Below are 15,522 nucleotides of genomic sequence, written 5' to 3'. Positions count from 1 at the left end.
CTCACTCACTCACTCATTCATCCTCTTCGCTCCTGTGATTGGAGCACGAGGCTATATATTTTTTTGACCGTGCAGTCACCATAACACTTCCGCTGTCTCAGTCTGGCCCTTCGCAACAGGGATTGGTTTTGTATGAAAACTTTCGACCCAGTTTCAATGCTGCCTTATACAGGTAAACAAAACTCCTGTTAGTAATCAAAAAGGGGAGGGAGACGGAGAAAATCGAATTCAAGCGCCGACTCCCCCCCCCCCCCCCCCCCCACCACACTCCATCTCTCTCCCCTGTAAACGCCTGCCACGCTGGCAAATTGAAAGGAAACTGAAGTGATGATACGAAGGCCAACCCATCATAACGTAATGCAGATGTGAACCCCACAATAAAACTGAGGAAACTTTACAACCCACCCAACCACAGAGACAGCTCCTGCTTTATTAGTTCATTAGCCCGTCGCATAAGAGCAGAGCATTTGAAGAAACTACATCACAACAAGACATTTCATAACATTTAATTTGTTGGTTCGTAACCAAGTTACAACTTGGGTCGTATTTCTTGTACATATAATTCAGTACTTGTACATAAATTTGTACTGTTCCTTTGAATAAGTTACGTATGACGAATACAGCGTCGAAATTTACTGTGAAAAGCACGAATAATACAACAACAATAAACATTGCTCATTTCTTTAACAGTTATTTCCCTCTCCACGTACGGTTAAAAAATATGCGTTAATAATCTTTTGGTGACATAACTGTCATATGAACGCTGTGGTTATAAAACAAGCCTCAGCTGATCCTCTATACAAGTACTCTGAGAGGCTATGTAACTACAACTAATTCAACTAAAATAATGATTAAACACTACAATTTCTTAACTTACATTTAACCATACTTAGAGCTAGTTCGGCACTATTGCCTAGATCATTGTGTTCTGGTGTTGCCTTGCCTCATACGGACGGTAGATTAGAGTCGTGACTGTTTCCTTGATGATAACCAGGAGGTGTGCTCTTTGAAGGAAATAGGAAAAATAGGTAAACACTTAGTACATGTGTCTACTGTTGCTTTCATAATGGGCAATGAAGAACTATGTGAGTAAACAGCATATACCTTAATTGCTAAAGGATGTTTCGTTCAAACGTTATATCTCTCTTGATATGTTATTCCCATGTGCCAAACGTTTTACTCCGAGATACGTAATTTCATCCCAACTCGGGCTCACTTTCCAAAAAGGTTCATATTTCAGCTTTTTATCCTTTAGATTGATCTCACCTTTCTTCACATGGTCCACACTCAATTTACCTAATACAGAAATGCTTTCAATTTGGCTTGAGAAAAGCAAAGGGGGATAGAGTTTTGCATTAATTTCAAAATTGCACTTCGCTTGTCAACTTATTGCTTTCTAACAGCAATGAAATTGTAGCGTAGTTTTAGCAGCAATTGCTTGAACTACACTACAAACCTCAAATGTTAACGAAAGATTAAAACAAGGTACCCATACAAAAACACAAGACCCTTGATAGTTTTTCTTGTGGCGCATCTGCCAACAAGTCACAGTATAATGTCATCTTGCAACCGAAACACGTAACAAGTTATTCACTTCATCATAGCATTGATGTCAATAGTTGCATAAAGAATAAAAACGCGCCACCGTTCTAAAACGAAAAAGATTGACCTGGAAATATGAATAATGTGCCTTCGTCGACTTGTTTTTTCCAATCCAAAACAAAGACTAAGATAACATGTGAACACGAGTGATGCATGTCTTACCTGCCGTTGTGATGTGCCATTCTGGAAAGGAGTTAAGTTTGTAATGTGAGGCATCATCGAGATTGAAGTTTTAACACTTTTAGAGCTCTTTCCAGTCTTAAGGCTGTTCTTGGCTAGTGAGTGAAACAGTACCAATGTAAGACAAAGAAGCAGAGAGAAGAGGCAGTAAATCACTTTAAAAGAACTTTAACAAGATAGGAGCAAATGAGTAAGTTTCCTGAGCACCATAGCTTAATGCAAAAACACTTATGAAAATGTTTCTTCCAGCTATCATGATCTGAAACCATGTAATTGCTCAGAAAAGGCTAAAGCGGTAAGTATAAAGTTCTATAAACCGCTGTCTTCTCCAGGAAAAACAAATGCAAAAATTTGTACTTTGAACACAACACAATAGTGTACACATTCCTGCTGAATATACAATTACCCATGAATAGCTATAATCTCAATACATTTTTAGCGCTCTGCGACTGAAACAACCGAGTGTCCAGACGAGACACGCAATCGGCTCAGCTGTTAGTAATATACTGTACTTATCTTGTAACTCCCAACAGGATCGCGGCAAAACTATATGACCAATCAGATCAGTTTTAGTTAATTATAAACACAACTGACTGGGAGACATTTCAATTGATCTCTGACTTACTGTCATAATGCCAGTCCCAGTAACACTTTTCAGGACAACATGCACCTTAACCCAGAAGATCACACTATACGAATTACTGGCACTCCAGACTTTCATCTAAACCGTACCTTCTGCTCCTGGTACATCGGGTAAATGCGGAAACTCATTCTCTCCTCTCGACCGTTCTCTCTCCTTTTCCTTGTCTTTATCCCGTTTCTTTTTGTAGTTTGACTCTAACGATGATCTTTCACTATGCCTGCTGCCGAGGTCAAAGTTACTTGAAGTTTTTTGATCATAATAAGAGTCGGATGTGGAATATAATGGTGTGCTATGATGATTTGGTGGAGGGACACTTGTCTTTTTAGAGTATGAAGGAGGCGTTTTCTTTAGTTTGCTGTCATTTACAACTCTGAAAAATATACAACAGATAATAGAAAGGCATTGCTACTTCCAAAATCACCGCAAAGCATGAAATCGCCCAAAAAGATTAAGACGATTTCCGCAGAACATTCGAGCAATAACGGCAAAAATTAAGTTACTAAAAAAACCTCATGGCATGGTAACATTTTGAACACAGTTAAGAACTTATCAAGACTTAAGCTCTCAAGCTGACCCTGTGAGGGAAAATTGAACATGAAGTTATCCTTATTTCAGTTAAAACAGAGGTTTCGCGTTAGTTAAAAACACAACAACACACGCTTTAAGCATTCTTAAGAGGTTTGACGAATGCTTGAGAATTTAAGCGCGGGGTTAGAGCTGAAGTGAGTTGTTTTAAATAGTATTCCAAAAGTTACCGTGCTATGAGTAGATTTTTAGTAAATAATTTTTGCTCGAACTTTGAGCAGAATCCGTCCTCAAATGTTCTTCTCCTGGTAGGGCATATTACTACATTCCAAACTAATGCATATTACAGTTTTTTTAATCATTGATTCCTATTGGCATACTTCTTTTACTATGGCCTTTGACAACTTGGATGCACAATTTTTCTTGGCAATTTTCTGGTATTGTATTACCAAAATACAGTACCCCTCATTTAGGCAAATACGTAAAAAGGGATACTTATGGCCCCTTTTCTCCCCAATAGCCAGAAACAGCCAGTACATTTACATGTATATTTTGTTTCTGATGTATTTATAATAATAATAGTAGTGATAGCATCTTGAACAAATTAAGGCAATTAACGTCCATACTTATTTACCTGAATGGAGGAGGGCCGGGTGGAGACTCGTGCCGAGGTCCAACCACACCTAATCCAATATTTGTTTTTGATAAACTTATGGCGTGTGAACTGCCACCTTTGGTCGATGTTCCTGGTGAAGTTGTAATTGTACCAACAGAGCCTCTTGACAGTGCTGCCCCAGTAGGCTCTGGCTGGGTGGGAAAATTTTGAAGCGTGCTAGCACTTTGTATAGGAGACAACTGTTTCCCGTGCGGGGGTCCAGTCACAAAAGTATCAAGCGGGACAGTAGGTGCCGAAGGTCCTGACATGCCACCGTATAAAGATGTCGGTACATTTGACGTCGAGGCACCTGCAGTAGAATGCAGGATGTGTGGAGGCGAGTTTGATTGGCGTGATGCTGCTGCGTTTGTTAGTTCTTGTTGTAATACAGAAGAACTTTGTGATGTTGATGGCAAATGAGAAGCCTTTTTACTCTGCTTCTCCAAGCTTGTACTCTCCTTATGCTCCTTGGGTTCTTTGTGCTTTTTAGTTTCTTTAACAACTTCTTTAGCCTCGGATTTCTTTGATTCCTTGGTTTCCCTTGCTTCTCTGTCTCGTTGATCTTTTGCATCACGTTCCTGTACAAAGAAAACAAGATAAATGTTCCTTACCTCCATTTTCATGTATGTACACAGCACTTGACACAGCGTTCTTGTTCACGCTAGTTTTTTTTAACCCAACAGTAATGTTCCTTTCAAACTAAACTCAAGTTTTTGCAACAAAACATAGGCAATAACCCTGCTACTGTGTTTTCTTGAGAGCCTGTCAAGTATTCATCTCAAACAAAACAGAATGTTGATGCTGAAATAAAGAGTACAGGAAGTCGGGTGACTAATAAAGTTAGAAACACAGAGTTGAATTCTACCCTACATAAGCTGATTACTGTCGCTGTAATAAATTGTACTGAAATTACTGTACTCAAATCACTCTAGTCTAACTAATACACAATAAAAGGTAAAAGGTAAAGTCTGAATAGTAGCTAAGTGGTTCATCAGGCTGGAGCTTATCCTGGTTTCTGTAGCATGAAGTGACTAGGAGTATTTCTACATCCCCTTGGATGGGATGCTAGTCCATTGCAGGGCTACCCCCAGCATTAAGTTCACTGGTACCCATTTATAAACCTGCATGGGGAGATGCACTGTGAGAGTAAAGTGTCTTGCCCAGGAACACAACACAGTGTCCCTGGCAAGGACTTGAACCCAGACTACTCAAACCAGAGCCAAGCGCACTAACCATGAGGCCACCGCACCTTCCAGTAGAACTAAAGCACGATGCTATAACCAAATTATCAGTACCTTCTCCTTCCTCCTTTTTCTTCTTGCTTTTTCTTCTGCACTTTCATCTTTGGAGTCATGCCTTCCATTTATTGACTTCAGAAGGGGATTCTCTGCAGTTTCTCTGGTTATTTTTGCTTTAAGTTCTTGAGCAAACTTCTCACCAAAGTTATCTTTCTTGAAAAAGTCGTGTTTTAGAAGCTGTGAACAATACGGTCTCTCACCAGGGTCCATTTTGAGACACAGCTAGAATAAAAGGAAACAAATGTTTTGAATCAAGGACCTGATGCTGCTTAAAATTTCTTAAAAAGGCGTTTTTGGCACATTTGAAGTAATTACACATGACAAATTTTGTACATCATATTCCAAGTAATGTACTACAGATTCACTCTTTTATAATGAAACAAGATAATAAAGAATGACAAAAAACTGTGTGGAGCTAAGTAATCTCTCCCAAAGAAAACTGTAAACCAGATAGAATTAGCTTCTTGAGTTGTAAGCTTTTCAACATATGTAAGTACATCACAATAAGGTTACTGTGGTCTAAGAAAATTTATGAGGAGCCCAATGCAAATGTCCTAACCGTGAAATCCTGGGTGCCCAGCACTTATAAGGTTATAATTATGAGAAAAGTAAGTTTTTCCAGTTGCCCAAAAGGAAAAAAGTTAGTCGCCTTTGACACCTGGGCACCTCTAGGGCATAGCCCTGCTTCCATAACATAGCACAATTTTGTATTTAGAGGTCACAAGACAGGCCATTTTAAACATATATATAATTTAATCTATTAAGCCACAAAAATAATAAAAGTGGAAGGGTGAGTGGAAATCTTCAAAAAAATATATTCCTTGTGAGTCTTGTAAGCTATAATTAATCGTGCTTTGTGCAACGAGAGATGTACATTACTGCAAGCAATCAGGCTATTTAATTGCAGCCAATAGAATTTAGGGGAAAAAATACACCCACTCCCACTTCCATATAAGGGCATGATCATGATTGCTGTTGTCACTGTCATAATTTCTTGCTGTTTTCAAAATCATCAATAAACAATGTAACTTGGCATCATAACACAAGTGTGAGTTGGTCCAACTAAAGTACCCTGATTAATCTACTGTGGTGGCTTGAGCTACTGTAGTCTAGTTTTTAAACCAGTGTCGACCCTCCAATGAGTTCAGTACTTTCCCCTTTCCAGCACCTAAGCTTTGGGAATCTTATTCTACAAATAGCATTTACCTAATTCTATATTTGTCACCAAACAAATGAGAATTTTAAGACACCAGCTGGTTCATGCCAAACTCACCTTCAGTATGTCCATGGCAGCAGAAGAAACCCTGTGAAACCTTTTCTCAATGGGTTCCACTTCTTTTACTTCTGGTAGCTTCATGCCAACAAACAGGGGATTTCTGTGGAAAATTTCTCTGTGCCTGTTTGTAAGATTACCTGCATGGCAAATAGCAGGACGTCATAGCAAATAAGTCTTACTTTGATAAAGGGGTCTTCGTTTAAAATCATCATCTTTCCCTATAGCCTCTAGTAAGGCATAGGGCCACAATAGTTTAAAATAACATTAACAAAAGGTCTGGACAGCAGGAAGTTCACAATAAGTTTCAGATCCAAAACAACTATTCTAAATTTTACACACATTTAATTGATCAGGTTACACTATATTACAGCTCAAGATAAAGAAGCTTTGTTCATCCTATGGTAAAACCCTTCACTTAATCAGTAACTTAAATATGTCAATTTAATTGTGTAAGCCTATTTTATAATTTATATATATATATATATATATATATATATATATATATATATATATATATATATATATATATATATATATATATTTACATATTATGTATGCTCATTAGCATGTACTAGTTATTGATATTCAATTTGTATCTTCTCTAATTTTTGCACTGAAACCTGAAACATGTTTGTAAAATTTAAAATTGTTGTTTTATATCTTAGAAAAATAATATCTGTCAACAAAGCCCACTTTACACTGTCATGAATAAAAGCTAGTTAATTAATCAGCATTAAAAATTCATGGCAACAAATTTTAAAATTTCTCCAATTTGTTCTTAGTTTTATGAATTCTTTAAACATCCAGTTTTGATTGTTATTTTCCTTTGTTCCAGATTATGATTATGAATACGTGAGCCCACAGAAAGCTAAAAATCAAATTGGTTCAAAAAATGTTAACCTACTTGTAAGAACTGTAAAGTTACACCACAACATCAGAGTTCCCATTAATCCACAGGTGTGCATCTTATACACACAAAAAATGAAAAAGACACACAATTTTTTGGCAAATTGCGCCCCTGGGATGCCGTAAAAAAAGTTCCAAAAATTTTAGGTAATAGGCAAACGACCCCTGAAAAACAAAAAAAGATACACCAACTCTTTGGAATTGGGGGTCCCAAGGACCCTTAACTTTGAAAAACTAGTGGGAACTTTAAAGATGCATTTTAACATTGTCCATAAAGCTAAATTGGTAGGTCAATATACAAAGCAGCTTTTAGCGGGAAATGCAAACATCAGGTCCACCAGCTAATGACTTGTTTACTAACCAATCTTGGTAATGATATGATAAAGTTGATCAATATCTGAATCCCCAGGAAACAATGGCTCTCCTGTTAGCATCTCCGCTAGTAAACAACCTACTGCCCACACATCTACAGCTCTATAATATGACAAACAAAATGATACATTAGCAAGACATGTTTCAAACATTATATGGTGAGTGAACGAAATCATAAGACATGCATTTATGGCCTTAAATTGATTTGAGTGATTTTTGGGCCTCTATTAGAAGTCATATTAGCTTCAAGAGTGTAGCTCACTTAGAGCAAAAGAACGCACATTTCTTTGACCACCTATTCATAAATTCAGTCATATTTACTGTTATAACAATCATTCATTAGGGACAGCTAAGTTTTAATTAACAACTGTACTTGATAAATTCAGAGGAAGAATTGAAAAGATAACTAAATGCACCAAATGCTACATTCTAGGCAATTCTTTTGCACAAATAGCTCGCCATTTTGTTGTCAGTGCCACTTCAAGACAAGCTGCACAAGATGTTGCTTACTGTAACAACCCTGAGCAACACAAGATCCCTGCAAGTAAAATTTGATTCTGCTTTATGCAACATCTGCTGCAATGAAACTGCAAGACATGTTCATTACAGGGGTGTTACACTTGTCTAGCAATTTTCTGTTGCAACAAAATTGTGGTACAAGTCTTGGGAAAACAAGAAGATCTGTTAGATCTTATAACCGCGCTTTTAAAATTTAACTGTTTTCTTAGTACTACAGTCGCAACACAGTGCATATTCCAAAGCAATCTTTGATGATTCATTGATTACTGTAGACATCACAGCACTTGATCAACATAAACTCTATTATCGCACCATCAGTCGTAGCCGTTGTGACATCTCCGATGACGTAATAGTCTTAATCTGGAAGTTTCTTCGGGATATGTATGGGCATGAAGATACGAACACTATTGCAAACCGCTTTCTTTCTTTAAAGTCACCATTAAATTTAATTGTTTTTTTCCCTTGAGTTAAGGGTTAGCAAAGAAGTCACACGAGTCACATAATTCAAGAATTGCGTTATCTACGGCTATCTTTAGTACGGTGGTTATTTCCCTATCAATGACGTAATCTTTGCATGTTCTGACACGTTCTTTGCTTGGCTTGCAAATATTTAATTTTCTTTCCGATCTATGAACTCGCTGCGATGAAACAGTCAAAGGATTTACTTCATTTGCCTAAAACCGCAAGAAATACTTGCAAAATTACAAATAAATTAATGACCGTCGCTTCTGCCGAAATAAACTTGCAAAGTAAACACGATCTTATTTGTCACGTAGCGAAAGTGAAAGCTGCAACATCAGCGCATTCCATGGCTGACGTAATACCTTTTTTCAGCGTATTTATTATTCCCTTTAAATCCAACACTTTGATAAAGCGAAAAGAAAATATATTTTACCCACAAAAAAGAAAACAATATCCGTAAAATTGTCCGTGTGTTTATGTTTTAACAGCTTCTGGCGGAAAAACGTCACACGTTGCGTGACTCAAAGTTTGGCCGAGCGGAGGTCTGTGTCTGGTCACCGACAAAAAAAAAAAATAATAATAAACCACGGGTAAACCTAGAACCGTGCTCGGCCCATGGCCGCGCTGTTAAAAATGCCCAGTGTAATAATGTCTTTTGTTGATCTGATCGTGGATAACACAATAAATATGCTTCTCCATTGTGAGAGCTACTCACAATACTACTCAATACTAACACTCACAAATCGAGAGCACATGATAAAATGAGTAAATGAGAAACTGTAGATATTTTTTGGAGTTGATTTGTGCCTTACCTGCCATATTTAGTGTCTCCTACAAGTAGCTCAGGAGCTCTATACCATCTGGTAGCTACGTAATCTGTGTAAACCTCACCTGGGCCAGTAGCTATATCAAGAAGACACAATCATGTTGTTAACTTTGAACCTAATAACCACACTTTTTACCAGCACAAGAAATCTAATTTACAGCACAACAACAAAAGATCTTTTTTCCTTGTAAAATAATGGTCAGTTACAAGATACATTGAGATGTCTTGTCACTTTAAGAGTTTTTGTGTACCAACAAAAATGGTATTTTGGTATAAAATGGAGGAGTACATTCTCAAACTTTTATAAGTCGCACATGCTACAGCTTCCATGACAGTTAACAACAAAATGTGGAGATTTCTCTCTGGTTGTGAGCCACCACCAAAAAAAAATACAGAGGAATAACAAAGATGTTCAGGAAGCCAACAAAAATTATAATAACAAAAGATCACAAACATTTCAAAACAGCTGGAAGAAAGGGAGGCCATGGCTGGTTTTCCAAAAAGACATTATGTTTTAGTCTTTCTCTTTAGTTAACACCCTGTTAAAAGTTGAAGATGTATATATTCATATGAATACAACTATAGAAAATCCAGGGACACTTTATTTGGTCCTCAGCAACTAGGAAATTAAGGATACTGGCCCAGCTGACCAGCAGGCAATGAAGTTAAGATTAAGCCCGAAAGTTTGGTCTTTGGTAAAGAGAAATGTTTGATTATATAATAAATCTGCTAACAAACATCTTTGGTAAATACAAGTGTCGCTGTATATTTACATTCATCATTAACTTTTTTTATTTTGACTATGAGTTTACCAAATAAAAATAGTTCAAATGCTAGTAAGAATATACAGCAATACTACATACAAGTATACAATCATGTAACAAGATGTACAAAAGGTACATGAATAATACTCACCTAGAGTTCTGGCAAAGCCAAAGTCACACAGCTTGACTACACCAGACTTAGATGACACCAAAATGTTCTCTGGTTTGACATCTCTATGGATAATCTAAATTCAAAAAGAAGAAACACAGAAGTGTTAAATGTACTCATGAGTCTTTCATGTTCAATATGTTGGTCAGTCGTCAGGGGCAGATCTAGGATTTTTCTCACGAGGGGGTGCCCACTAATGAAAGGTGTAACTGACTGGTAAGGTAAACAAATTTTAAAAGCGAATACAAAACTAGAAGGCTTCATCTCAGGGGGGGGGGGGGTGCACACCCCCTACACCCTCCCCCTAGATCTGCCCCTGGTCCCATTAAACAAAATACTTACATTATGATTATGGCAGAATTCAAGAGCCCTCAGCACTTGCCATAACACCTTGCGGACATTGTTCTCATCCAGGCCATTAGGATATCTCTCCAATTCATCAAGCACTGTATGATCCACAAATTCAAACACAAGGAACAGCCGCTTCTTTCGACGGAAAACCTCTATCAAGTTAACAAGGTTGTCGTGTCGTAATTGCTGAAACAGAAAGTCAAAGAAAATTTGAAGACCAAACTTTTCATGACTTCTTACCAACTTATATGTCTATATTTCTAGAACTTGATGGAACCGCAGAAATAGCACAAGCTGTTGGCATAATGATGGCATGAGCAAAGAGAATTTACATTTTGATGATCAAAGTAAACAAGTTATTTTCTTTTTTTTTTCCGTCACAGTATCTTCTAAAAGATAGAAAACCTGTTCCAAGTTTCTATCGAGTTTTAGTACAAATCTACTAGCGTTCTATCATGAATGCCGTTCTCTGATTGGCTATGCTACTCTCTATCTATTGTGTTGTAGAGAGTGAGTAGCATGCTAGTGTATGTTAGTTAACAAAGTGACTGCCACTTCTTGACATTTTCAAAGTGTCTGTGAAGAGGATTAAGGTAAAACAATGAGATTATTCGCTCTCGATTTCTATGCGTGATAACTAGCTCGTTCTACGCCCTCATCAGCTATCATGAAAAAGAAATCTCGAGCTCATAACCTAATTGTTTAATAGAAACACCACGAAAGTTTGGTAGAACTTGAAAAAGCTGTGGAAACACTTGCCTATTGGCTTGTATTCCCACAGCAACTCTCGTTCTCTCAAACTTCCGCTCATGTTGCTATGACTCGATATAAATACAGAATGTGTTTTGTATGAAGCCCTGTCATGTGACATGTGTCAGAGCAATGAAACAGCAACATAAAAGTCAATAAAATGATGGCCAGCAAGATGACTTCTGTTGAATTTTCCAGACCACCTTACTGTTTAACTACATTGTCCCAGCACTGCTTCCTTCGTGTACAAGACCTAGACTGCTGGTCTAGCCAGAATTCAAACCCATCGACTGAGGTAATTAGACATGACAGTAATAAATTATTTATTACAACAAACTGGAATTGCATGTTTCTATACACACAGCTTGCTATAAAGAATAATTCAAGGAATCTTTTAAAAATTAAAAACAATGGAACACTTCATGAAATGCTTTCACTGCAAGCTGCATACAGTGGTAGTATCATTACTGGCCAGTGTACCACATAACAAATAACAACTGGAGAAAAATTACAGTGTGAATGCAAACAAAAATGACCAGAATTGAGATTAGGTGTGCAGTGATAATGCCCTCCTGGGGTAACGTGTGAAAGTTACACCCTGTGAAACAGTAATAAATAATTAGATCACGCCACTACCAGCTTTCAACTCAAGATAAAGGAGGCTATCCATATTCAAAAAGAACTACCTTGCCTCATTACACCATGTAAATCTAAAAGTATCCTTTTAATTTACACCTTTTCATGTTCTGTTGTTACTATTTGTCTTAATTAGCATTTTTGCCTACTTATTATTCAACTTGCTTTGTAATCATTCATTCAAGTGAAGATGACAGAAGTTCTGTCGAAACATGTCTTTTAAACTTAAAAAATTGGTCGCTTTCCTTAGAATCTCTAATAAATAATTATGATAAAAGTATGCAGTTAAAACTCTCTACAACAGCCAACCCTTTAAAAAAAGGAGCTGGGCTTCTTCAAATACTGAATAGAAAGTGTTCAGAACTTAATATCAGTCCCAGCCCTACAAGCGTGCTCTGAGCATTTTGATGGGGTTATAAATTATATTACTCACCCCAAACAAGTTATGAAACACAAAGGAAGGTGTTTACTACTCAAAATATTGGCTGAAGAGAAAATTTCCGTTAACATAAGTATTGTATAATAAATATTTGAAACTTCGAAACTGATATTGATAATTAAAGGATTTCAAACTTCTAGTAGGTCTCTGTTCTTCGCAAGAAGAAAAGAAACGGAAATTTTTCGGAAATGATATCACATCATGATGTTGTATGCAGAGCGACATTTAAGACGGACCAGAGAAAAATAGATTACTAATGGCTCACTGTGGGAAATGAAAACCATGTACAGGATGTGATTAGAACAAGACGGTCTACCCCACAGAGAACATTTAAAACTTTAACACTACATGTAGTTTTTGCCATTATATTAAAGTTTACTAATTGATTTAAAAATGCTCCTAGCCACAACTAATACATTATTATTTTTGTAACTAAAAATCCACTTTGCATCATCAAGATTTTGAAATTAGCCATCGATTGTTCAAAAAAACAAATTTAAGCATCGCATTTTTACCAATACTATTTTTCCTTCTAAGCAAACTCAAATCAGCATTTAAGATATATGTTCGTAAACAAGAGCAGAAAAAGTAGGTTTACGTCGTGACCATCTGTAAATAATTTACACAAATTCAAACGAAATTGGCATTTTGCATGCATGTACGTAAACTCTTAAATTCTTATCGTAGGTAAACAAGTTCAAAACTTACCTTGAGCATTCTTATTTCTCTCAGTGCTATTTTCCTCACCATCTTATCGTCTTCAGATTCTATGAACTTCTTGATCGCCACAAGTTGATTCGATTCCTTGTGCCTGCATTTCATCACCATTCCGTACGAGCCTTCCCCGACTAAGCCTAAATTCTCGTACTTTTCCATCGAGCGATGATCAGGTTATTTCCATGCACGTTCAGTGAGATATTAGTTAAACATGGTCATGACAACGGAAAGAGGCACTGGCGAAATTGAGCATTCCAAAGCTCTCTAGGCGGCAGAAATCAACAATGATCAACAATGATCAAAAACAAGAAAGAGAAGTGACACAGGGCGACAAGATTCCGATTTTCAAGCAACACTTCAAGAAACCTTGCTTGTATGTAGTCGGCTTCCTTTATCGGGTTTCTTTCACCAGCACTAACTCTTCAGTCCTTCACACGTCCATTGTTCTTCTCTCTACTATCGAAGGACAAACCAGATCTACAGCTGTAAGAGTCAAAACGTGTAGTAACGTACAATAGGAAACAAAGCCAGGGATGTCACAATCGAAACTAGTTTCTGCAACTCAGACTCCCCCTTGACAATGCAAAATAAATGCTAGTTCGATAGTAATCAGGACCTGGGAACTGTAAATCAAGTTTGTGGTATCAACGTTTTTTTCCAACGGCCTGCTTTCGTACAAACACAGCAGAGATTTGGCAACGTCCAAATAACAGCCGATCGACAGCGTTCGTTGTACTACACACTTTTCCTCGAGTCCACTCTCTAAATATTCTTTCTATTGACCATCCACTGGAAGTTGCTTTTTTTCCTTTGAGCACAACGTGTTTCACGGGGATTTAGTGCGAACCAAAACAGTGAAGAATATGAGCAGTCTCCGATCACAACCTTTCCGCCATGACGGAGTTTTCAAGTTCCTCGACATCACCTCTCGGCTCTTTTTTCATTGTTGCCATAGTAATCCCATTGTTTATCAATCGCTAGTGCCAGACTTCTTTTGTGACCGATCGGCTTTTTATAATCAGTCAATTGTATTTATTTGTTTATTTGTTTATTTGTTTATTAGTTTATTTATTTATTTATTTATTTATTTATTTATTTATTTATTTATTTATTTATTTATTTATTTATTTATTTATTTATTTATTTATTTATTTATTTATTTATTTATTTGCTCATTTGCTTACATGTGTTTTAGGCCGTCCTGCAGCGCAAAATAGCATTCAGGTTGAAAACCGTTCGTCCATTATTTCCATTGTCATGAAGGCAATATTCCGTGCAGATTGTCATCATAGGACTGACTGACAAGTTCTGAGATTATTGAAATAATAAATATGTTCGCGCTGCCATTATTGTTTGGAGACATTTGGAAATAGGCTGTGCTCTAAATGTTGGAAAAAGGCCGTCACTCTCACACAAATTACATGTAAAACTCTTAGTCCGTCTGGAGACCTCTACTACAGTTGGACCTCGCTATTCGAAACCAGAAAATAGTTCGAAATAGCCAATAGTAAACGGCAGAAGGGCAAATCCAAGAAAAAAGGTTTGGAGTTCGAAATAACGGGGAATTCGAAATAACCGGGTTCGAATTAGCCGAACCCAACTGGATTTCCTTTCACGCGGAAAAATGTCACTTTCGACAACATTTTAAATTCACAAAAATTTTGAAAACTTTTTGTACCGTTCCTGTCTTAAGTTTCATGTCAAGCTGTCTCTTGTTCAAAGAACTCTATTAATTGCTGAACTGAAATATGACACGAGTATTTTTGGAACTTGTTTAAACATATACTAGAAATGAAAATATTATGACATGTGTTTACAACCAACAGATCAGTTGTTCAGTTAGCCATATGTCTGGCTTCAACACGAGTAGTGACACAGCCTTTTATGGACTAAAATCACTATACGAGATCCAAGCAAGGTATCCGTTTTCAAACTGAGTACAAAAGTTCAGTCATAAAGTGTAGAGTTGATCACTGATCTCAACCATCACATTTTAAGAATTTAAATAACAACAACAACAACAATAACTTTATTAATGTGTCAAATACATTCTAGCCGAGGATAAAAAACCCTCTACTAATAGGGGACACATAAAATAAATAAAATAAATTAAAATTTAAAAACCTAAATTTGATATTTACAATAAAAAGAGACTAAAATTTAACTACATTATGTACAGTAATTCCAACAATTCTAAAATAATTCATTCGTAAGTAGATCATGTGCTACATAAAACACAGTTCTCGCATTCATGTTCAATTTTCTGTGAAAGATTAGTTAACGTGATCTGTCTTTTAAAAGATTGTAGAGACGGTAAGTTTTTTAACTTAGTTGAGAGTCGATTCCACAGCATAGGTCCAATATATCTTAGCGAGTGTTTCCCATAGGTGACAGTATTAAATCTGGGAATGTGGAAATCTGCGCTTCTAAGG

At 36.8% G+C, this 15,522-nt stretch overlaps 1 protein-coding gene across 1 annotated transcript; it reads right to left on the bottom strand.

Annotated features, from left to right (window-relative positions):
* Positions 1–490: 490 nt before the first annotated feature.
* LOC110047631 (uncharacterized) lies at positions 491–14,057 on the bottom strand. The gene is made up of 11 exons (XM_020753386.2): positions 13,082–14,057; positions 10,540–10,734; positions 10,180–10,273; positions 9,251–9,341; positions 7,447–7,559; positions 6,177–6,316; positions 4,901–5,125; positions 3,585–4,183; positions 2,515–2,795; positions 1,765–1,877; positions 491–1,004 (listed from the first exon to the last, which is right to left on the bottom strand). Exons 1-11 carry the CDS (start codon positions 13,247–13,249, stop codon positions 945–947), a joined length of 2,079 nt encoding a protein of 692 aa, XP_020609045.1. The 5' UTR covers positions 13,250–14,057; the 3' UTR covers positions 491–944.
* Between the last annotated feature and the right edge of the window lie 1,465 nt (positions 14,058–15,522).

Source organism: Orbicella faveolata, unplaced genomic scaffold (genome assembly GCF_042242905.1).
Source record: "Orbicella faveolata isolate gen_17 unplaced genomic scaffold, um_ofav_v1 contig_35, whole genome shotgun sequence".
Classification (NCBI taxonomy): domain Eukaryota; kingdom Metazoa; phylum Cnidaria; class Anthozoa; order Scleractinia; family Merulinidae; genus Orbicella; species Orbicella faveolata.
This window is presented reverse-complemented; position numbering and strand designations above follow the sequence as displayed.

Coding starts and splice junctions, on each gene's coding strand:
- LOC110047631 (XM_020753386.2), bottom strand. CDS start 13,249: ATGGAAAAGTACGAGAATTTAGGCTTAGTCGGGGAAGGCTCGTACGGA. Junction 7,560..9,250: donor GGAGACACTAAATATGGCAG/GTAAGGCACAAA, acceptor GTCATATTATAG/AGCTGTAGATGTGTGGGCAG. Junction 4,184..4,900: donor GAAAAAGGAGGAAGGAGAAG/GTACTGATAATT, acceptor TTCTTTGTACAG/GAACGTGATGCAAAAGATCA.